This window comes from Branchiostoma belcheri, unplaced genomic scaffold (assembly GCF_001625305.1).
Source record: "Branchiostoma belcheri isolate BF01 breed outbred unplaced genomic scaffold, Haploidv18h27 scaffold244, whole genome shotgun sequence".
Classification (NCBI taxonomy): Eukaryota; Metazoa; Chordata; class Leptocardii; order Amphioxiformes; family Branchiostomatidae; genus Branchiostoma; species Branchiostoma belcheri.
Window position 1 is genome coordinate 90,966 of NW_017803848.1, and position 24,537 is coordinate 115,502.

Consider the following 24,537-nt stretch of genomic DNA (forward strand, 5'->3'; position numbering starts at 1 on the left):
GACATCATCCCTCCATGAAATAGCTTGTTATTTTGTAATCTTTTGGTGTATTTTCAATAGAGATATTATGAGTCAAACTTTGTTTTTATCAGCAGAATGATTTGTGGTGGCACTTTGTATTTATCAAGCTGTCATGTGCAGGCGTTTAGTGTCTTGTTACCATGGTTTGTTTACTTTGATGGCCAGCAGGTCATTTGCCTTAGCCTGGGTACCATCCCCAGTAGTATATTCGCAAACTCTATAACTGTTATAGAGCTTGCGAATATACTACTGGGGATGGTACCCAGGCTACATTTGCCTGTGCATGTAGGTCAATGATCGACCAGACAGGCAAATGACCTGCAGACAAGACAAACAAGATTTATTTTCCTGCAGACTCTGTCTAGGGGTAAAAATAGATAGGGCTGCCTGGGTCTGACCTGCCAGCTGGAGGTATAAACAAAAACACTCTGTCCCAACTTTTGGGTCAAACAGACCATCCTATTATGAAGTAGGGGTGAAAAAGTGAAAATCCTTTTAAATTAAGCAATAAAAATATGCGAAAACCTGCTAATGCACTCCAAAACACAAAGAGACTCAACAACTACCCACATACCAAAAATCATACCAAACCATCCCCCAGATTTTCCAAACATTCAACACAAAAAGTCCAACATTAAACATTTTGTAAATATCAAACGCAAACAGCTAGGGGACCCAAATTTAAACCACTAAACCATGGTAATAACAACTACATGCTACCTTAATATCGCACAAACAGTCCATAACGCGAAAACAACAGAATAAAAAAATTAAACTGCAGTACCAAGGTCAATCACCAGGGGCTCAAAGTCAACCTACAAAATCTCCAAGGCCCCATCCATCAATCTGCCAAATATCGTACAGTTCCTTCTCACCGATCTTCAGATATCAGACCAAACATGAAACGGAGTAAAAACAGTACCCCCATTTTCATGGAGGGTAATAAGTGACATTCAGGAATTGGAGGTGCCAAAATATGACGCCTTATGAGTGGTTTAAAGCTGGAAACACAGCCATGTTTTTTTTTACATTGTAGTTTGTTGTGGCATAACCATATTCATTCATTCACGAGTTTCCCATCCCCAGAATGCATTGCGAAAACGGGTCTAAACCTCATTTGCATAGGACAGGAAGGCATCGGAATGATCCTGTTGACGTTAAACAGCTTGCTTTTCACTGTGTTTTGAGGTGTTAGGGCATTTTATGCTCAACATTAATCAAATTACTATGGGTCGAATCTGACAACACATAGAAAATGAAGTTTTTGTGTTCTTTTTAGCATGGAACAGGCATCAGTATAGCGTTACCACTGTTGTTATAAACCACATATTCCAAAAAAAAATCTTTCTCTATTTGTTGTCAAATTCAACCCATTGTGATTTACTTTAAGCATAAAATGCCCTAACACCTCAAAACACACTGGAAAACAAGCTGTTTAACGTCAACAGGATCATTCCGATGCCTTCCTGTCCTATGCAAATGAGGTTAATTAGACCCCCTGTTTTCGCAATACATTCTGGGGTTGTGAAACCCGTGAATGAATGTTTAAAATGTGTGGTAAATGCACAAATATGTTGAAAAGTGAAAATACATTACACGAATATATTTCTTTGAATACTTCAAAAATATTTACATTTTACGTACAAAATGTTATTTAATGCCCGTTTAAGAATAATCTACGATAGTTGACATTAAGAAGCATCTTGCGCATAGAATATGTACTGCTAATGTTTCATTTTAATGAGCCATCCATTATTTTTTCATTCAGTATAAGGCATGATATTATATATAAACAGTTACCTCAATGGGGAATAAAGAACCATGAAATGATAACAGCTTTAACAATTATTTTTGTGTTTGAATTTAATATTACAGCAACAAATGTTCTGCATTAGACTTAAATTCCCCCACTGAGGGAGTGGAAATATAGATCCGGAACAAAATATTGTCTAAGGCAATGTTGATTTGATTATATGGATGACATCCTCTGGGAACCCAAAAACTGATTCGAGCGTACGAATAAAAAAACGTTTGGGCAAAAAAGTTCATTATGAAATCTAGTGAATGATAGACTCTTCATGTTCATTCCTTAATATTTTCTTCTTGTTCTTTGGAATGGAATTCGGCATTCTGCGACAGAAGTATCTTTTTGTAATATTTTTTTTCAATTTACGGCATATATTTGTTCATTTTGTAGCTACTTTGTGCGATTTACAGTATGGTCGAAAACATTTTTTTGGTGGGAAACGGACGAAGAATCATGCGCGCGCGGATGTCATCCATATAATCAAATCAACATGGCCTAAAGTTGCTATTCATGACAACTTTTCAAACATATTCGCCATTATCACATTTCAAGTGTTGATGTGATAAAAAATGGCAGTGAAAGTGAATATCGGATTTCCTAACCCCGAATATTTTTATCATGAAAGTTCATCTGTGTTGGTAGTAAAACGTTAAACTTTAATCCAACACACAAATGCACAGGGGTCTCGTGTGAATATTGAAGGTCACGTGTTTGTAACCGAAACTCTCGCGAGATCAAGTTGTGAAGTGATTGGTCATTAATTATCCTGATGAAGGTGACAGTGACAGTGGTCGCTGGAAAATTTGATCCCTGTACAATTGTGTGCCAGAATATTATTTTCTGCTTTACCGCTCTGAAATTAAAAGTTTGGGAGGATTTCCTTAAATAGATAGATCTACTTTGTCATGTAAAAGAAATATTGACGTTTCATCACTCCGACCGTACAACTGGAATTTCAAAACCTACTGTAATTCCTGATTTTTTTTACGGTACTTTTATGTTCACTGTTTTCACAGTCACTTCTGTACAGTGAACTTATCATTACAGTTGAAAAAAAATTCCTGAACTTTCTATTTCCTGCACCAGTCGCCACCTTAAACATATAGTTTCATGAACATGTCCATTTTTCTAAGACTGTGAAATTATCCTACTGTAAATATAGAGTGAATTACAGTATTCGCCTGGGGGGACAATAGAGGTACTATAGTAATTATAACGGTCGCTGCTTCCCCATAGATTGGATTAGATGATAACAAAAGGGGCAGCATGAAATGGCGACTTAAGGCCACAGAAAGTAATTTTTATGGATGACATCAGCGCACGCATTAATTTTCGTCTGATTTTGAAAAAAAATGTTGCCCCCTGACAGTGGTCAACATGCCAAAAACGGGCAAAGATGTCGGTTGCCATGCCGGAAGGTGAATGGCAGATTAATATGAAGAGAGGAGGCAAGACAAGGCTCTGATTTATTGTTTTGTCCTTTTTTCTGTGATGCGGTATTTCATTCCTTTAGTATGTGATGTTCCTACTAAATCAAAACCGTTTTTACAATGATTGAGAGCTTTAAAGTTTATTTTTAGTGACAATGGATATTGTCATAGTTGGCAGTAAACTTAGCACAATATGGGTATCATTTCTTGTTTGACAAGGTTTATGATGTAAAAATTTGAAAATGTAGGATCTTGTGTTTTTTGGCCCGTCTTGTTTCTTTTTCACCCTTTTGCATTAGATTTGGAGTCTACGGAGGATGTCATCCATAACATTTACTTGCTGTGGCCTAATTTAGAAACGTGAGCAAAACATCATTGACCTAACGAAGGTCAAGCAGATCAGGAGCATGAAAAGTAGATCACTCTAAAATGCCCAACATAAAATATAGATCATAGAACACTGTAAAACATGGCGACTTGGACCTAGTATATAAGTAGGTCAAAGATTACGTCTTATTGCTGAGGTTACATATTATTGCTTAAACATTGGTTGATACTAGCATATTGAATGCGGAATATAGTAAACAAAAAATTAAAACCAGAATGTCTTCAATCATATGAATTGGTAGAACAACGGATATACTGTAGTTGGTCGTAACCCAGGCATATGACGACAACAATATACCCATTACCAATGGAACTACCCAACTACTAACATACAATGGAACTACCCAACTACAGATAACATACAGCATTTTACAACATAGTTTCCCATGCATATGGGTATAACCTTACACTTTTCAAGTCTAAGGTCAACAAACATCTGTCCTCACTGGCTGTACAGTAACCCAAAACATTTTGAGTGGCTCTCATGAGCCTTGTTTTGTGGTGAATCATGAAGTAAATAAAAAAAAAAACATTTCCAAAATTGATGAATAACAGATGTGAACTAGATTATTCAAATCACTTATGTAGATTACACAATTGCATGAAATTATTCCCCAAACAATAGCAACACATCTGCATACATGCTTTACACACAGTGTCAGACTGCATCTGAGCAAATGCTGATATTATGAATATGTAACAAACCTATCCAGCACTGAGAACGTAAACAATATTCCATACAGCACGTACTGGTCGAAAACATTATGCCTTCCCACGTGCATGTAATCTCAATAAACATATCGCTCGCTTCTAAGATATGCATTTCTATATCAATCAATGAAACGCTATACAAATGCTTGTTGCTTGAAAACCTATACAGGAGGTAACGAAAGTGTAGCTTTATAAAGAGGACATGCATGCATGGTATATATTTGTGTCTCCTAGAAATTTAAAACATATATAGGTTTCTTCGTTGCCATGGCAGCGACAGTTATTACCCCAAAATGCTGGGAACGAGCCTTGAGCAAGCGGAGACGAGGGCAGCAGTCAGCACGACTCCGAGGACGAACAGCACGGGCTGCATGGTGCTGGCCGTCACCGGGTCCTTCCTGGCCGCTCGGCGGGCGTGAGGCTGATGGACGCCGAGGGGCGCTGACGAGTGCCGCCGCCACCTCACCTGCTGCTCGACGCTGGGCGAGACGACGGTGGAGTATCGCCGCTGCCGCTGATTTTCGGCCGGCTTCACTTCCTTGCTGGCCCCGCCATCTTCGAGGATCGGGTTGGGGAGCAGGCGAGCCGGCATGGAGATGCGGCGTTTCTTCGTCTGGTTCTGCATCGGAGACAATTTCACCGTCTTCGCCGTCGTGATTTCATGTAGCTTCGGATCGCAAACCTGCGATCGGCGTCTCAGTACAAGTCTTGGCATTGTATTTTGCTCCTTTTGACAGTTTTTTAGTGATAGCAGTAACAAAGACGGCGTTCACCAAACGCCCAACAGACAATGGAGCCCTGTGGCGCCCCAGGTGTTTTGACAAAATGAATAGTCTAGCACGGCTTTTCGATTATTATGATATGCACGGCCAGACCTGCACATGTATACACGTGTGCATTGCGCAAAGAAACATCTTATATAGCCAACTCATCCAATCCTGGCGCGTCTGGCAATCTCTGAAATCATTTCAAGCACGTTCTCTTCTCACGAAGCGCCACAGATAATTGTCTGAAGGCGATACCCAGAAAATGATCTATAGCTGTGAACACTCCAGTTTCGTTTGAAGCATGCTTGTGTGTGTGTGTGTGTGCTTCCATCCACAGTGCCCCACCGCTGATGACGTAAGAGCTAAAAATAGCCTCTGGACAATCAGATGTCTGGACGTCATTCATTCTCTTCATGGCAACCAGATGACGTCATAATTACGTTTGCGTCAGGTGTAACATTGTATTATGCTAATGACCCCTTTTGACCTATGTTTCATTAATTGAATAACGTTTAGGCCACAACAAGTAATTGTTATGGATGACATCAGCGCGCATTAATTTCAGTCGCCTGATTTTGGGAAAAAAAAAAAAAAATTGTTGCCTTCTGACAGTGCTCAACATGCCGAAAATGGGCAAATTTGTCTGTTGCTATGCCGGAACGTGGATGGCAGATAACTATGAAGAAAGGAGACAAGACAAGGCTCTGATTTAATGTTTTGTTTCTTACTTTGATGCAGTGATATGTGATGCTGGCTGTGTATATGTGATGTTCCTACTGAATCAAAACCATTTGTAACATGATTGAGTAAAATTCTTAAACTGTAGGAACCTTTTTTTTTCGGCTCACCTTGTTTTTTTTCGCCCTATCGCATTAGATTTGGAGTCTGCAGAGGATGTCATCCATAAAATCCACTTGCTGTGGCCTGAAGTCAACGTAAACGAATAAAATGGCCAGGGGTTTTGAACGTTGTATATAGCTAAAAGATTGTGTCAGTTGTAAAGATTGGGCATGTACAATATAGGTAGATGATAAAGGTCATAACGTATTACAAAACAAGAGTTCCACGATCTCATACCTTCGCCAAATGATGTTATCCCTTCCGGTTAACGAATTATACAATCTTATTTATTGATTTTGCAAATAAGAGCCTCATTTGCATGGGTTATATCAGTAGATCATATTCTCCACCCAATGACAGCCTTATCTTAACAAAAAAAGCTATTCTGGAACATCCTCATAAATTATGCAAATGAGCTTATGATTTCAATAAATTATGTTTATTGAGTTCACCTTCACTTAACTTCCAAATGTGGCAAGTATGAAATTCCTAGCAGTTACAACTATGAAATTTTCAAAAATTACCAATAATCATGCATATTAGGTCCTATCATTGAACAAAGCAGATTTATAGAATTTTCTCTTTAATTATACAAATTAGCTCCTGATTTACATACTGGTCATCTGATTATTTCAATCATCACTTTAGCTACCTACATACCAAAAATCACGACAATCCATCAACCCGTTCTTGAGTTATCCTCCTTCAAAGATTTTTCAACTAACGCTCCTGCAGTTCAAGAACAACCTGCTAGGGGACCCAAACTCATGTCACTTCTTCCCTAGCCCAAGAGCTATTTACCGTCCAAAATGTGTGACCCTAGCATGTCCAGATCCTGAGATATCAAAACCGGAATTTCTGCTGCAGTACCAACAAAAGCCGCCAGGGGGCCCTGAATCTAATCATTTCTAGGTCTCACCAAGACCTACCCACCTACATTATAAGTTTCATGACAATGCATATAAAGCTTCTTGAGTTATGCTGTTCACAGACAGACAGACGGACAGACAGACGGACAAACGCTACTGAAAACATAACCTTCTTGGCGAAGGTCATAAGAAAACCACGTAGAACCTATTTGCAGAGCCGTCCCATTTCCAAATACTGTAACGAACAATCTCGGTGACCACAGAACCCCTGTAAAGCTAAGGTCCCAATTACGCCGGTGCCCGTCGGGGATGTAGCCCCGGCTGGCCCCGGCCGGGTTCAGGAGTCGAGCGGGCATCGGCTGTCGTGGTCACAATTAAAAGTTTTTTTTTTTTTTTGCATCTCTGTTTTTTATTGAGTATCGAATACATATGTACATAGATAATAAATTGTTACATCAGATTCATCAATAAACGACAAATACATATCAATTAAACGTAACGTCAGCTGCATAGAGAGCCCCACTTCCCGCGGTGCTTCTCCAGTTTACCTTTCTTTAATGCTATGGAATATTCTACAGTTTGAAAGAATTTAATATAACGAAGAAAGGAATCAAAGTTTAAAGAACTAGTTTTTCTACATCTAAATATATATATTTTGGCAAGTAGGGTTATAAGATTTTCAATTGGGGGGGTTCCAAAGTGTAAATTTCCAAAAATAACATTGAATCCATTTAAGAATGAATCTTTAGTTGTTTTATAGTGATACCAAGTTTTAATTTGGTCCCAAAAAGAGATAACGTTTGGACATTCCCAGAAGACATGCAGGTATGTTTCTTCCTCTTCATGGCAGAACGAGCACAAAGGGGTCTCTATACATTTCCAAATATATAGTAGTTTGTTTGTAGGTAGAAATTTATGTAAAATTTTATATTGGAAAAACCTAGTGGAAGAATCGATAGTACAATGTATTATAGATTAAACGCTTCCTTCAGTAGCATTTTGTCAGAAATTTTGTCACCCTCTTTGGTCGGTATCCGGCAGGTACCCGGCAGGTACCCAGCAGATTCTCTGACGATGTCTTGTATTGACCTATACGTAATGCAGAATTCACGTATTTGTTGTGATCATTTGATCTGTGAGGTCACACATTTTACCCGGGTTTACGAAGTACACACCTTTATTCTGTTCATCTGGTCTGTGACGTAAGAAATGTGTCCCGGTGGAATGCCGGCAACCGGAGGGGTACCTCTCGGTGTTCTCACGATGAGGTCACGGCGTCTTTTTGTCAGCGGGGCCCGGGTAGAATTTAACTCAGAATTAAATTCTTATCGGGGCCCCGACGGGCCAAAAAATAGCCCGGTAGCCGCAGGGTGCCCCGCGGGGCCACGTCGGGGTCCCGCCCGAAAGTGGTAAAAAACAGCCCGGGAACTACCCGCCAGGGCCCCTTTTCCCAATTGGGACCTTAGCTTAAAGTACTACTTCCGGGTCCCGACCAGTCTACTATAAGATAGGGGTGTCAGCACGATAACAACTTATCCGTATGATGGTAAATAAAATTTGAACGATCAGCCAGCCCTTGGAATAAAATTTCTCTTCGCTGATGGTTTATGAAAGGATTTGCACGTTGATTGTAGAGACTGATTCTTGTCTGTCCACCCCTATTAGGCAAAATTTTACCGCCACGAAAGTTATCAGACACTCCATGCAGTGCCCCACGACCATGACTTGGCACAGGGTACAAGGTTCAACTTACAAGACCAACTTAGGAGGCGCTTTGACACAAAACAACAGGACGGACCAGTTGTGTATGTGGATAGCGCGATGCTGCATTTGGAGAATTTATGGGGATCTGGGCATCGTCAACCCGACCAACGGTGAGGTAACCTCGCACGGAAAGTTGCGACACCCAGAAACTGGGACGATAAACCGTATTAGCGCCAAGCCACCAGACATGACTGGTTCGGTCAATGGGTTATTCCACGAGCTCTCGTGGGGGCTATATAGTCACATACACGTATAAGACTACCAGCTTGAAATACGTCCGATTCAAGAGTCGCCACCGCTACTGCCACAGGCACTGGGGATGATTCGGAGGCATCCCCAGACCCACAGCCATGAAGAGTGACGGGATCAGCATAGATATAAGGGAGCTGCGACAAGAAGAAGCTTCTGAAGTTCGAGACATGATCATGTCTGGACTCTGCCAACAGGTCGCTTCACATCGCGCCGTGATAAAATTTCTCCGTATGCCCGTTGGCTGGCTCTGGGTAGGCTTTCTTGTGGTGAGCTTTTGCTCAGTAACCAACTCGGTCAGGCTTGCATCGGTTACCTCCGCGGCAGTTTTGTGTCTGTTCGTCACGAGGGCACTCTTGTATGTCAGGTATAGGTATAGGAGATACTTTGAACGGCTGGAACTCCAAGATCTGTACACTTGGTACGGAACCAGGGCTGGTAGCAAGTTCTGGGTCGCAGTTTGCGAGGGGAAGATCATCGGGACCATTGCTCTACACAGGACGTCGGACAACGCAGCCCAGCTGAAGCGCATGACTGTTCTTCCTAGCTTCCGACAAAGGGACGTGGCCACCTGTCTATTGAAACATTGTGAAGAATACTGCGGGACTCAAGGTGTGGAGAGGATACACCTGAGGACCAGTCGGTTTCAAGAGGATGCAATACGCCTGTACCTGAAGTTCGGCTTCGCAATCACAAAGAAATTCACGTTTTTACTAAATATGGAGAAATTGACCTGCTGAAATGCTTTCTTTAACAACATTTTGATTCTCCTAGTTCTGTTAAGTTGACATGATTTCAGTAAACGTAAAAGAAACAAAGCCACATTTTATGTATTAAGTGTTGCAAGTAAAGTATTCTGCTTATGTGTTCTCCCGCATTCATATCTGGTTTGCTGAAGGCAGTTACAGACATTTGCTATGGAATGATTATGATGCATGTGAAAGAAATAACACACCAGGTGGAAAAAAAAAGAAATACGCAATGAAGCCTTACACAAGAGTTCCACGATCTCATACCTTCGCCACATGATATTAATCCTTCCAATTGACGAATATTTGATTTCGCAACTAGGAGCCTCATTTGAATAGATTATATCAGTTTATCATATTCTCCACCCAATGACAGCCTTATCTTAACAAAAAAGCTATTCTAGCACTTCCTCACTGCAGAACCTTGGATGATATGTTAACTTCAATAACTATAACTTCGATAAGATGACATTATGGACGATCAATCGCACGGTAAAGAATGTCAACATACGCTAAAGAATTTTTACATCATAGCCGTAAGGTTCTTTTATGTTGAAGCACAGTTGTGACAGCATTCAGCTTTGCTAAGGGCCCGGTCACATTTCCAAGCCTGGGCCCGGCCGGGTTGTTTGCGTGAACGAAAGATAAACAATTTGAATTAAGATTATACACAGATAGTGCTCATGGTTAATTTTCTAAAACTTCCTTTTTGTGTTTTGCTGTCTTATATCATAATTTTTGTTCCAAACGACTGCCCGCGGCCGGTCGGGCCTCGGGTTGGGAAAAGTGACCGCACTTTTAGAAAGCAAAGCCAGGGTATGGATGTCACACTAACGAATGTGTATATTTTGCTTGTGGCTGTGTAAACTGGGTGGATGGATGAATCACAATGGCTTGCTATTGAACCCGGCACCTTGTTGCCAGGGGTACGACAGACGATACCAGACCTGTAGCGTCTGTGGCGCAGACGGTAAACAAGACGGGCAGAAGAAATTGACATTCAAACTGGCAAGAAGCGCTGTTTCTGACAGTGTGTAGCTCAGCGTGTGTCGTGAGTGTGAATTAGTGTCAATTTACATAAGTTGTACGATTGTCGTACGATCTGAAGCTGAGTACATTCTTGTGGGAGTGCGTGTGTCCTGAAACATCCTGCTGTCTTGCTACGGACAAAAATCTGTTTGGGATGTTCGTCGGCAGTTGGTTCTGTCACAGCATGCTTGGAAATTCTACTACATCAAAATCGTACGACGGCCTACGATAAATGTGACCGCGCCGCACTCTACAGATTACTTCACGTAGACATAAGGTTGGTTGATTACTGTGGTTGCGGTTGTAGTGGGCCTTGTTGCTTAAGTTAAAGTCAGAAACGAAGACGGTATTTGTTTTCGACAGGTCATACGCATATGATAACGCATTAGGTAGAATTTCGTGCAGTATTGGAGTGCACAATCTATTTTCCCATTTTGTAGCGATTTTTTCAAAGTTCTTGTCTATTTATTCCTTCTCGAAACATTTGTCTTTATGTCTTCACCTGTACCCAGATGTTCTTCCAGTTTTTTCCGCAATACACGTATGTGTGTAGATTGTGTTGTGCTCCAGACAATAATAATTTATCCTTATTGACATATTTAATTTATTTATGATGCTACTCTCGTTTATTGTACATGTAATTAATTAAAAGCTACATCATGTTCAAACCAGAACAGTCCAGCTACCGCCCTTGATCCATCAAAATCCAGAAAATCACACTTAAGAAAAAAAACAAAAACATCTCAAACAGGTACCTTCACTGCACAGTTACATGTTTTGTTTTCTGAAAATTCCCAGGCCCTTCAGCCCCTCGTTTTACAAGAAGTTAACATATTGTATGATAATAGCTGGCGCGCAAAAATCATACAGTACACGTGAAGAAAAATGTATAGTGTGCACAGTTTTGTTATTGTATGTACACGAGAAACTGATCCAAAAACCAATGCAAACATCAAGATTAAATAATATGTTACATGCAGTTATGACTGTGATTCTTCCAGACTGTTCCAGCGACACTGACATGGACCACAGGCCTGGACACTTCCATCTGCCACTGACCATACTTCGGCCATCTTTCGACCAGAGGGAAATTCAGTTGAAAAAAGAGAGACTCAAAGACCAACTAAACAATCCAGAAGAGGTTGAATGCACAAAAATAGCTCTCTTAAACTTTATCAGTGTATTTGAGTATGCCTCACAGCATACAGACGAGGCCAGAAAGACCGCACAACAGGTTTTAGAAAAAGACCCATGTAACATAAATGCTGTTGAAAATTTGGCACACATCAACAGAAAGTTGGGCTTGGAAAGTGAGGCCGAACGACAGGCTCGATGTCAAAATGTACCAACTGCTAAGCACAATGTAAAGGCATGCGAAGCACGCTCCATGGCAGAGCAGGCATTTGCCCTAACCTACGATTGTTTTGACAAAGATCAAGATGATGAAGGTACAGAGCAAACTGAAAAATTCCTCAATGCTGAAAATCTTTATCAAAGGGCCATCAAAACTGGGAACGGAATTATTGAGCAAAGGGAAAAAATGACATGGTCATTTTTCAAAGCATTCAACAATAAGATGATACTTTCACGATACATTTACCTGTCTGTTCACAGGTATAGTGAGGAAGTGAAAGATAAGATAATAACAAATCTGGATAAAAGTATCGCTGGTTTTACTGATGTTCTCCACCAAGAGCCCACTCCACTGTACAAAGCACAGGCACTTGTTTACGTGAACTGTGTGATGTCCAGAACGGAGTATTCAGTAGAACACATGCGTATACCAGGTCTGCAGAGGGATATAGCAAGGTTCAAAGAACAGGTTAGCGCCTTGCTACAGGAAGAGGGGTCAGTCAAGCATGCCATAGAGTTAGCGAAAGACAATCACCGTGTCCTTAATACAATGGCCCGTGCGTTGAAAGGTACAGATTTTGAAGAAGCAGAAGATACGATAAGAATGTCCTTGGAAGCAGAGAGTAATCCTAACATCAACTGGTATGGGTACCTTTTAAATGGAGAGCTTGCCCTGGAGAGGTACAAACGTACATGTACCACAATCCAGAGCAAGAGAGATCCCGATAATGTTGAAGTTCTGAAACGTTCTATTTCAGATCTAACAACATGTGTGGAAGGAATGAAATCATCCAGAAATTATTCTCTGTTAGGAGAAGCTTTTATGAAGTTAGCATTATCAGAATCTTGCACATCTCTACACACAGATGATGGCAGAGAAACCGAGGTTTATAAGCACCTGGTACAGGCACTAATCTACTTCAATGAAGCTCTAACAAAGGACCGTGGAGCGAGAGATCCCAAAGTCCATGGTTTCCGCAGTGAGTGCTTAGAGCGTCTCAAAGAAGACAAAATGGCAATAGAAAGTTGGAAAAGGGCTGTTGAATTGGATCGACTATCAACTACATACTGGGGAAACATCAAGTCACTGCTGCTCATGCTTCTGAATCAGTGTAGAAAAATGTCAGATTCAGAAGACTTTCAGCCAGTTGTGGCAGAGACGGCCACCTATCTGAAGCTTGCACTGTGCAAGCATGAAACAGTCTATGACAAATTCATGCCTGCACTCATTGAGCAGTTTCCCGAACAATTTCTGCACGCAGCCAACTATTTCACGATCACAAATGACCTCACCATGGCAATGAGACTTTGGGACTGTGTAGACCAAACAATCGGCCAAAGGCCTCTTTCTCAAGAGATTGAAGAGAGAAGACGTCGAGTAAAGAAAGATATAGAGGACAGTCAAGAAGCCCTTGCTAACATTGATGTTCAGGAACCAAGAAGCAGCGATCATGAGCAGACAGCTGACAGCAACCCAAGAGAGGAGGGCGCCACAGGATGTGAGGAGCTAGAAGAACGTTTTCCAGCCACTGACGAGCAAAAAGCATTCATGCCTCTACCAGTAGTGAAAGCCCGGAACACCAGAGGTTTCCACTACGACTTTTTCGTCATCCACAGTGCCAAAGATGAAGAGTGGGTAAACTACACCCTTCTGGCAAACCTAGAGGGCGAGCATCGCCTCAAAGGCTGCATTGCTGACAGAGACTTTGAGCTTGGCAAATATGTTGTAGACAACATCACAGCAGCCATCGAGGAAAGTGCAAAGGTCCTCGTCATCCTAACACCAGACATGGTGCAAAGCAAATGGTGCAAGCATGAAATGAAGAACGCACTTCACGCGAAGGTGGAAGAGGGATCAGAGACCGTAATCCCTGTGCTCCTGAAGGATTGTGAGGTTCCTGATGAGATAAAGAACATTACATACTTGGATGCACGGAGGCATTTTGACTGGGACCACCTCTTGCGAGATATTAAAAAATGAAAACATTGAGTACAGGACGCTATGCTTGTATAATGGGCCTATAATAACTGTCAAATTTCTGTAATTATATTGTATATAGTGTGTGCTGAATATTGTATATGTGTATATTGTATAAATGTATAGTTTATAGTGTATATGTGTATTCATCAAGGTATACATGATATTATGTATACTTGCGGAGGCACTTGCATATGTATCTTAGTGCAGGGCCTTTAATGATTATGTTAATTCTATTATTTTCAAATTATGCTGTGTCCATTAAGGTATACATGATATTATGCAAGAAAGAAAGAAAGACTGCAGATTCAGTGCTATAATATGAATACTGGTACACGGTTAGAGTTGGCATATTTATTAAGAAGGCTAATATATCAGACTGGTCTCATCTATCTAAACATGAATAATATAAAAACAGTGCCTCTTGTAGAACAACTGCTCTATGGAATTTCTAGAATGTGGTGTCTAAAGCAATTTGTACAGGATTACATTTATAACAATGTACACATATAGTTTAAAAATTCATATCCTTGTCAGCTTCAGAAAGACAAGCTATCTTACATATGGATATAAACCTGAGGTAGAAACTGTAGTACATGTATGAGGTGTCGATATCCTTGCTATATACATGATAGCTCTGCAAAGAGAAGCACTACTAATCATGAACACAAGTGGGTTATTTTCATGCACAGTCTCTCTTCTATTCCTATATTGCTCTGTCACATCTAACATTAATAATTATAACTACTAGAACAGAAAACATCAGATTCTTTATTTATTAATCTTTCAAACATATGGTTAGTCCCTTATGATCAGTCGTTGAAGCTGTAGAGAAGACATAAGACATAAGAAAGCTTTATCAGCCTTGGCAGAACCATGAACGATCTGAATTGTCGCTAATTTAGAAATACAGTACCATATTTCAAGGATTAAAAACCTTAAGAGGACAGTCTGGTCCACCCATTCCTGAGTGGACCAGACTGATCTACAACTGTCTCAGGAAAGATCCCAGTAAGAGGCCTGAAATACAAGAAGGTCTCGACAGAATCTCAGCTATGGAGATTTAGTCCAACTAGTTATAGATGAGTGGGAAAAAGTTTCTACATGTTTTATTTAATTCCACTGAACTTCAAACCACACACGCATCAATGATTTCATAAAATTATATTTTATTAAGAAAATGGTTCCTTTTAAATAAGTTGGACACAATTGTTGAAATCATGTAAGGATGGTTAGCCTATATATAGAGTCCAGGAGTCCTTGTTAGCATTAGTCCGATCCACTCCCCAGAAGTCCAGGCTGAAGGTACATTTGTACATGTATTTGTAGTATATTACAACCAAATGTCAGATTAGGCCATGTTGATTTGATTATACGGATGACATCCTCTGGGAACCCTAAAACTGATGCGCACGTGCAAACAAAAAAAAAAGTTCTGCAAAAAAATTAAGTTACTTTCATTATGAAATCTACGTGGTCATGAAGGTTAAACAAATGACACAGAATATGGTTTGGCGAATGATCTACTCTTTTTGCAAGTTTAATATGGTATATATTTGCTCATTTTGTAACTGTTTTGTACGCATGGTTGAAAACTTTTTATTTTTGGAAACGGCCAAAAATTCATTTGCAGATGTCATCCATATAATCAATTCAACATTGCCTTAGGTAATAGTATTTAATCGTTAAACTCTAATCTACATGTTTGTGTAGATCCAAGGAGGTTTTAGCAAAACTCTTGGTAGATCCAAGTGTAACAGCTTCCAGAATGGAATTTTTCTTGTACATCTAAATTAATGTTTCATGATATTGCTTAATTTTCGTTCATCAAGAACATATCATAAACACTGTCATATTTTATGAGCTTAATCTTATATTCAAATACATTTTAAAAATTGCATCTTCAAATGTTGTATGTCACAGTATGTATGTCACAATTGCACTACATTCGGAAACGCATTGTAAACAGTAAAAAAACTAGCTTAAGTGCACTGTGAACCAAGTAACAGTGCACTGTGAACCATGTAACACCTTTAGTGCACTATGCACCAAGTAACATCTAGCGTCAGTGCACAGTAAACCACTATGCACCAAGTAACATCTAGCGTCAGTGCACAGTAAACCAGTCAGAATTGCCCTGATGAAGATGACAGTCATCATCATCAAAACATCGGCTCATGAAAAATAAATGGTTGTGATCAAAGAACTTTGCTATTCAGTCTGGTGTTTTGTTTTAAATTCTTTTACAGTGTACATGTATCTGTGGTACTTTCATACAGATGTCTCTGTGTAGATGGGAACATTTGCATTTTCCAAAATAGTTTCATAAAACTTGCTGGTGATTTCTGTCCTCGGATCATCTTGCTCCTCTGCACTATCCCCATGTTGTGGACCTGTAAATGAAAAGGTAATTATAATACATTGTATATACAGGTAACCACATTTAACATCACATTGTAACAGTCAGTGGTTAGGGCAGATGGTTTGTGACCAATGTTAACTCATGATTCATATGTTCTGTGTTAACAATTGTACCCTTGGGAAAGGCACTCTACACCTACATGTATACGTCATGTATATTCCCTCATGTGAAGGTGAGTACCTAGCATCTGTTAGGGATGTCCTCTTGGACAGGGCATAAAGCCAAAAGTCCTGTGTTTGTTTGTTTGTTTGTTTCCCATAACCGGTAAAATGCCTTTAGGTGTAACACACCAGTTTTGTACATGTACGAACATGTACAAGCTGCGAAAGACCGGACTGTAAGGTTTGAACCACTCACACTGGGAAGGTCCCCTACTCTTTTTGATAAGTGTGGTGGGTTCTTTAACGAACGTGGGGTGTGACTCTCCCCAAACACGGGACCTCCATTTAACGTCCTATCCGAGGGACGTCCCTAGCCGAAGCAAGGTACTATAGTACTCATTTACACCTGAGCAAAGTGAGGAAAGTCGTGTAAAGTGCCTTTCCCAAGGGCACAAGATCGGTGACATGGGCAGGATTCGAACCCGCGACCTCTTGAGTGTGAGCCGAACACTCTACCGGCTGCGCCACGCAACCCCAAGTGTTCTGGGAGATTCTGAGACACATTGGGCATGTTAAGGATTCCATCACACTTTTGGAAAAGAACAGGAGTCCTTATTCCCAGTGTGTGTCTGGTCTTATCATGAAAATGATTATTAAGTCATACACTTGTTATGTCTAGTATGGTCTACTATCCTTCCACAAATCTTAATAAACAATTCTAAGACAAAACAAGGATTCATCAGTTGTTTGTCTTTAAGTCTATTTATTCTTGATGTACATTCTTGCAATGTTGTTGACAAAAAGTGAATTAGTATATGGGGGCAAATTGGTAGGGCTGGGGGGCTATATATTCAAGGTCTGGGCATTAGAGAATGATGTTTCCTTTCTAATTGTCAAACAATGATGCAAGTGTACAAAATTTGCTTGAGCTACCACAGTGATGTTTTAACAATCTTGTTTCTTTCATACTTGGACTCATAATATTTTACTTTCCTAGTATGGAGCTTCCAAAAATTCATGTCATATCCTGGCTGTATGTGTACAATGTACATGTATATGATTGCCAAATCAGAGCAATGCAGTGTCTTTCTTGTGTACTTTTGCATGAAGACAACTTATGTAATGCATAGCTTTGGTGTCATCCTATTTGTATACCAGGGTTTGCATGCTCATTTCCTAAAACAAAACTGTGAGTGTACATGCAAGGAGCCACATAGCAAGTCGAATGGCACCCAGGCTATGTAATGCAGAGAACAAAGTAAAACCCACAAACCTTGGCTGGCCACCTCATCCTTGGAGCGCGTTAGACAGCGAGGTATCAGACGGTACAGGATGCACGAGACAAGACAGACGACAGCGTACGTTCGGAACAGAACAACGCCGCCAAATGCATGGAAGATGGCACCACCAATGAGAGACCCCGATGCAAAACCTATAGGGAAGAGTGATGCGATAAAAAATTGTTATCTTTTCAATCAAGGAACAGGGAATTGGTGTAATCTCCAAGCAGATCTCTGGATCCAGGACAGTTACACATATTATGTGTTTTATTAGTATTTTATTATTACACATTTAAAATACTAATTGGCCCAAGATTGGATCGGTTAGTAGCTAACCAATGATCATTGCTAACCAATCAGATCTTGGAGTTGGACTCAGTCAGAAACTGTCACAATTTTGCCCACAAAGATCTGCTTGGAGATTATATCAGCAGTAGTGCTGCATCTTTAACACATGACTAGGCAATGTTGGCAAGTGTTTAAAATTTGCTGCTATTGACTGAACAGCGTCCATTGAAATAAGGCACTGCTGAGTATTTGTGGAAGGAACAATAAAAAAATAGGTAAGGGTACTAGTAAAATAAGTCTTTAAGTAACCAGGCTAACAGGCTAAGATAGGAGATAGAGGAGTATGGAATAAAAGATCACTTCAAATCAGCACAATAATAATTGGTTTCCAAATTCCCTGTGCATGTGCTGTTCATGGGATATTCATTGTCTACTATTCTACGTACAATTTTAAACCATGGAAATAACCCTGGTACCAAGGATAGCTCTTCGTAATAACATGTTGCTGCATTTGGTATCCTTGCTTATATGTTTCACTATAGCTTAGGCCACACCAATTTAATTTCTTGGTTAACGGATTCTTCTGCTTCATTTTTTTCTGATTTGCAAAAAAAAAAAAATTCAGAATCAACTGGAAAATGCTCATATTTTGCCCTGAACAGTTGAAAACAGTCATTTTCTTCCTACTTGTTACAGTTATTCCATCTTTCAATGCAGTGGTATAATTAAAAGTTCAAAATTCATTGTTTAAATTTTGAACCAGCCTGGTGTGTTGACTTCATGGTTCCTATCGTACCATTTTGGGCCATAATAGGATGCCTAGGCCTGTTTTTATTTTTTATTTTTTTGCTCGCCCGCTCCATCATATTTCTAGAAAAATCCGTTAACCAAGAGATTAAATTGGTGTGGCCTTAACATGAGAAATCAAACCATATACTTACCAACACCAAACTGGACTGCACCCACGATGCTTTGCATGGTGGTCTCCATCCCTGGCGGCGCGATCAAACTGGCGTACGTTACGGAGGCGGAAAACATGGCCCCAAACGTGATGCCGTGTAGCGGTTCTATTGCCAGCACCCACCACGGACTGGGTATCAGAGAGTACGACAAAAACTTGACGGCGTAGCAAAACAGTGCGAGCTGGAAGACCTGCTGGTGGCCAATCTTACGTATCAACTTTCCTGAGAAGAACATGAAAGGGAGTTCACCCATGCAGCTGATCATTAAAGCAAGCCCCAACAACAGCTGACTGCCTCCTATGTCTTTCAAATACCAGAAAAGGAAGTTAGCCTTGGCACCGAAAGATGACCCAATAATGAACATGATTACAAGGAACAAGAGCTCGTTGGGTCTCCTTAAAAGTTTCTGTAGGCTTTGAAACATCTTCTGAGGTCTTTGCTGTCGCCACTTCTCAAATCCAAAAGCAACTGTCAGCAACGTGGCAGTTCCAAAACCGGCAAACATGTAAAAAGTGACAGAATAGTCAGTTTCGTCTTGATTTTGTCGTCCTTCGCTGAAATTGTCCATGGCAAAGCCTGCAATCACAGAGGCAAGTCCAAATCCTACAGCTCCCCATAATCGTTGTTTCCCAAAATCAGAGGGGTTGTTTTTCAATAGTTGCATGGTGTGAGCATCGGCCTGCGGTACTGATGCATTCTGCAAGGCTTGAGCTGGCACTAGGAGGAAGAACAGAATCCAGAATGTCCATCCCAGGCTTGTGTCTGTGTCTAGGTGGTTCACTTCTACATCACAGTCACTGTCTGTGGTATTGCACGGGCACAGAAAACAGCCACTTTTTTTAAAGCACCACAGCTGTAAGGTTGTACTGTTTAGTGTTTGTCTTGTTATGTTCTTATCAATATTAGTCTTAACAAAACTGTCATCTTCTTGAATATTGGAACAGTTGCATAGTCCTTGAGCTTGGTAGAGTAAGACTGGAGACTGCAGCCTTGGATTTTGGGTAGAAGAATTTCCACAGCACAACTCACAAGAAAAACAGTCGTCGCTAATTCGTGGCTCTCCCCTTTTCACAGGAGGCACGAACATGGTAGAAAACATCAGACAGTACGTCAAGAAGAGGCAGAGCATCAGTGTCTGCTTGTGTCTGTCAAACTTGTCTGCCACAGCGCCCAAGATGGGCTTGAGGAGGAAGGTGAAGAAAGGATATGTTCCACTGATGATGCCAGCTTGGTAGGACAGGAGGCCCAGATGTCGCAGGTACACAGATATGTAAGGCACGAAGCACGCAATTCCTGCACCGGAAAAAAAAAAACAGACACATTTCAGACACGTTGCTGCAGTAAAATCTAGAGAAATATGTTAGCTAGTAAGAATTTCCTTTTTTTTTTCATTTCATGAAACTTTAAAGTAATCTAATATCAAGAAATAACCAAGGAGGTTCAAATGAAATAACTTAAACCTAAACTTAACCAAAAAAAAAAACATAATAGAATCAGAAAATCCCCAGGTCTAAAGTCCCTTAAAATCCTTTGTGTCTGGAACGAACCCGGGTGAAATGTTACCTAAATTTGAAAAAAACAACGCAGTACTGTTTGTAGACATTGATCTGTTTGCCTGTGGTCTGGAGGGGTCATAGGCCACAACGCGTACGTATACGTCTGTTTTGCCCAGAAGCATAATGTTTATTTGGTAGTGTTAGACAGAATGGGGTACTTTTATCTTAAAATGAAATAGCCTATCAGGCCTTGGCATGCTTGTATAGCATTGCTGTAATGTTATATGTATCAGGAACAGTGTGCTTTAACTAAAAACTGGTAATATTTTTGAAAAACAAAAAAATTATGGATAATGTTTACCATCGCATATGGTCTGCTCTCTAAGATTCTTACTAGTACAATGTATATGGTGACAGGAGTCTAAATCCCTCCTACTATAAAATTGCAACATTATGTAACCTAACACCAGTTACCATTGTGACAGACGGTCATGATTCAGGTCATTGGCCAGGTCAGTGTTTGGAATGGAAGAAAAAACAGAGCAAAAACAATATGTTTTCCTTCGGTAAACATAAATAGTCAGCTCTTTATACTATAACTTATAGGGCACGGTTCTGGAAGCTGAGGATAGTACACATGTATCCAGAACATCTTTTTGGGCTCTTGAACAGAACATTATAACCTCAAAAAAATCTACGTTTTTTGATGTAAAGACCATTCAGACCCGTGTCTGATCCTAATACTAATACTAATAGAACTTGATAGACACTGCAAGCTTAGGTGTTTATGTTCTAACTTTATACTCCTACTATTCACGTTCCACGTGAGCCAAGACTAAGAGCTTACCGCCAAAGAATAGGAAATAGTAAAGCTTCAACGTCACAAGCTTGCAGTCGACCATCGTTACTTGTGGAGGTTGTATTTTTCTCCGCGTAAATTCCAAAGGTCATCCAAAGGTAAGACAAGTCTATTCTAAAAAGGAGGGGGGACGTGTACCAACAATTGTTTTCATAATATAACTTTAACTCGCGTTTTTCTCTAGTGTAAACTATATATATATATATTTTTCGTATAGGTACAATTTTCTGTATCCTGTTTTCGTATGTGCACATAAGAAAGAGAAGTTCTAAGTCTCCTAAAACCCCTTTCTACTAGAGTCGAATAACCTGCACTGACCTTGGGTTGAAAGGTTACGTCAGGTCATGAAAGAGCCTGATTACCTAAATCAGTACACAAAATGTGCGTTTGAAGTGTAGGCAGACCCACAACAAATAATCCGCGGGCATCAGCAGGCCCACTATAACACAGTAATCGGCTATTACAACATCAGGGTGTACCAATGGCATTCTGCATTTTTATATCAGTCTAAGAAACTATTCATTGCATTTTGTTGACATTTTTATTGTATTACGTAAATCCAGATAATCCTGAAACTTTTTGGTAGATAGATTATCAAAATATTACGCTGGGACCACTTTTATGCCTAAAATTGTCATAAAATTTACGTTATACTGTTGCACTTAAAATATGCAATTTTTCAAATAAGCTATTATTTTTTTTGCAAAAAAAAAGTTGACTTCATTATGGAATCTAGGTGATCATGATATGAAGGTTGAACAAATGACTTAACACACAGAGTAAATATAGCTTTCTAGAAATAGTTGGAAAGTTTTGTCGTTTCAATACGAAAACAAAGAACTGATTATTCTATTGGCATGGTGAATAATACATTTTTTCCTGTCCTTTGGAGTGGATTTTGGCTTTCTGCGACATAAGTATCGTTTTCCCGTATATATATATTTTACGGCATACATTTGTTCATTTTGCAGCTATATACATATACTTTAAACGATTTACAGCATGTATGACATCCATATAATCAAACGATATATATAAGAAAATTCGTGTAGAATGCCTGAGTGCTTAAGTACCATCCTCTTCAGTTACCGACGGAGAGAACTACATATTGCACAGATAGAGGATTTTCCTAAAGACGCAACATCGAAACACCTCTGACATGTAAGATCTGACCTACGCTGGGATGACCAAGTGAATGAGATGGTTACTAAAGCCAGCAAGCGACTCTTCTTTATCAGCAGACTACGCCGTTCTGGGGTTCCAACTACTGATCTGGTTTCCATCTTCTGCGGTTACATCCGGCCGACACTTGAGTACGCCGCCCCCTGTTGGAGTTCTGCAGTGACACAGAAACAGTCCGATGCCCTAGAGCGCGTTCAGAAACGAGCCTGCCGAATCATTCTGGGACGCAGGTACAACTCGTACACCGAAACCCTAGCGCTGCTCGACTTGCAACGTCTGGCGGATAGAAGAGAACACTAACTAATGTGCTCTGACTTTGCTACGAGCGTGGAGAAGTCTTCACGCTTCCGGTCCTGGCTCCCCCCTACCCGTGGCGAACTGCATGGCAGAAATCTACGAAATGCCACGAGGTACCAGCAGCCCTCCGGGACCAAACGCTACACGACAAGTGGGATCCCTGCCCTGGCCAGGCGACTAAACGAACTGTAGTCCATGAACTTTTACTCGCAAACTCGTACAGTAATTCCACATAATGTTTTTATTTACTTTCCTCACAGATATATTGTATGTCGATTTTAAACTAATATTCGCTTTTAAATTCAACTTTTAAATTCAACTAGATTTTATGAATGTACATAGTATGTCGCTACATTATGTTAGAATAAGCCTCGCAATTCAGCCATCATAGCTGCTAGGAGGCTTGTGTGTACATTGTCTTGTTTCTGTTTTTGTAATAATAAACCATTCTCTCTCTCTCTCTCACATTTGAACTCAGATCCTCTTAATTTGATGGCAAATGCTTTAACCATGATGCCCCACAACACCACGGTGGATTTTGGTAATCACTAGACCCAATTCATCATTGAACTAGAGTTCCATGACCTCATACGTTCGTCAGATGATGTTTTAAAATCTTTATGACTGAAAAAATTAATTTATAGATTTTCCCCGATTGTGGAAGTACATGTAGGATCATCCTCATTTGCATGAATTTTATATATAAGTTGATCATATTTCTCACATACACGAACGCCTCTGAAAACATAACCTTCTTGGCGAAAGTAACAAAAGTGCAACAGAAACACATACAGATACTTGTTTGACTCATAAGTCATACTTTATTCACATACATATCTCAACACAGTCAAATATTAACCTTCTCGCTGCTGCGTTTCCCCCATAGGCCATAACCAAATACAAATTTGCTGCCATAAATCTTTTCAGTAGGGAGACGGTTAAAGGACAAGACACGGTACATGTATATTCATAATATTTTTAATATACAAGTACATATCTATCTATAAAATTACACACAGTAAAATAAAGGTCTCTGTAACATATAACAGTAGCCTACATCATATTGCACGTTCCATATTAAAGCTACTTGACAATGGAAGGAAGAAAAAAAGCAACAACCCAAAGCTAACTACGAGTTCATTCTCTGCAGGCCCCTGGATCCCCCTAAAAGTATTAGAACTTAGGGATGCAAAACCTTTGTCACTTGGTGTTAATTAAACAAAATTGAGATGACAAACATTTAAGGCTGGATAGAACATTGACGAGAAGCCATTGTATACCATGCTAGGCCACGTTGATTTGATAATTTTGGATGACATCCACGCACGCATGAATTTTAGTCCGTTTCCAAACAAGTGCTTTTAAAAAAAGCTGACATTTCAGCTGACGAAGGTTTTACTGCCGTTATTGAGGTAGAAGTTGTTGAAATGATATTACCCAAGTTGATGAAATTGGTACGAGACCACTTAAAGAAGAAAACACATCTGATAAAAAAAGCAAAACAGCGAATGTTAAAAAGAAAATTTAAAAAACTCATACGTCGAGACTTGAACAATTAGTTTTTGAGTGTTAAAAGCAAAACAGCGACTGCTAAAAAAAGGAAAATAAAAAAGCTCCTCTCCGGGGATCGAACTCGCTATGTGCAAACCCCGCCACGTGCACCGCAAAAAAAGAAATTAAAGAAGAACATAAAAAA

General features: G+C 40.0%; 4 protein-coding genes across 4 annotated transcripts in view; 3 read left to right on the top strand and 1 right to left on the bottom strand.

Moving 5' to 3' along the window:
• Positions 1 to 5,595, top strand: part of LOC109471263 (putative ammonium transporter 3) — a 39,822-nt gene extending 34,227 nt beyond the window's left edge. Inside the window, exon 9 of the mRNA XM_019770547.1 lies at positions 4,610 to 5,595. Coding sequence (XP_019626106.1) covers positions 4,610 to 4,775 — 166 coding nt within the window. The 3' untranslated portion in view covers positions 4,776 to 5,595. The remainder of the gene's footprint in view (positions 1 to 4,609) is intronic.
• A 3,021-nt stretch (positions 5,596 to 8,616) lies between these two features.
• Positions 8,617 to 9,714, top strand: LOC109471269 (N-acetylaspartate synthetase-like). Its single transcript, XM_019770553.1, has one exon. It carries the CDS (start codon positions 8,947 to 8,949, stop codon positions 9,583 to 9,585), a length of 639 nt encoding a protein of 212 aa, XP_019626112.1. The 5' UTR covers positions 8,617 to 8,946; the 3' UTR covers positions 9,586 to 9,714.
• A 2,005-nt stretch (positions 9,715 to 11,719) lies between these two features.
• On the top strand, positions 11,720 to 14,153 carry LOC109471268 (tetratricopeptide repeat protein 22-like). Its single transcript, XM_019770551.1, has one exon. The coding sequence runs from the start codon at positions 12,011 to 12,013 to the stop codon at positions 13,955 to 13,957; it is 1,947 nt and encodes a 648-aa protein (XP_019626110.1). The 5' UTR covers positions 11,720 to 12,010; the 3' UTR covers positions 13,958 to 14,153.
• A 2,023-nt stretch (positions 14,154 to 16,176) lies between these two features.
• Positions 16,177 to 21,447, bottom strand: LOC109471267 (major facilitator superfamily domain-containing protein 6-like). The gene is made up of 4 exons (XM_019770550.1): positions 21,351 to 21,447; positions 18,987 to 20,300; positions 17,751 to 17,909; positions 16,177 to 16,347 (listed from the first exon to the last, which is right to left on the bottom strand). The coding sequence occupies exons 1-4, from the start codon at positions 21,403 to 21,405 to the stop codon at positions 16,226 to 16,228; spliced, it is 1,650 nt and encodes a 549-aa protein (XP_019626109.1). The 5' UTR covers positions 21,406 to 21,447; the 3' UTR covers positions 16,177 to 16,225.
• Positions 21,448 to 24,537: the final 3,090 nt, after the last annotated feature.

Coding starts and splice junctions, on each gene's coding strand:
- LOC109471268 (XM_019770551.1), top strand. CDS start 12,011: ATGGCAGAGCAGGCATTTGCCCTAACCTACGATTGTTTTGACAAAGAT.
- LOC109471267 (XM_019770550.1), bottom strand. CDS start 21,405: ATGGTCGACTGCAAGCTTGTGACGTTGAAGCTTTACTATTTCCTATTC. Junction 20,301..21,350: donor CTATTTCCTATTCTTTGGCG/GTAAGCTCTTAG, acceptor TTTCCGGTGCAG/GAATTGCGTGCTTCGTGCCT. Junction 17,910..18,986: donor TGCAGTCCAGTTTGGTGTTG/GTAAGTATATGG, acceptor TCTTCCCTATAG/GTTTTGCATCGGGGTCTCTC.
- LOC109471269 (XM_019770553.1), top strand. CDS start 8,947: ATGAAGAGTGACGGGATCAGCATAGATATAAGGGAGCTGCGACAAGAA.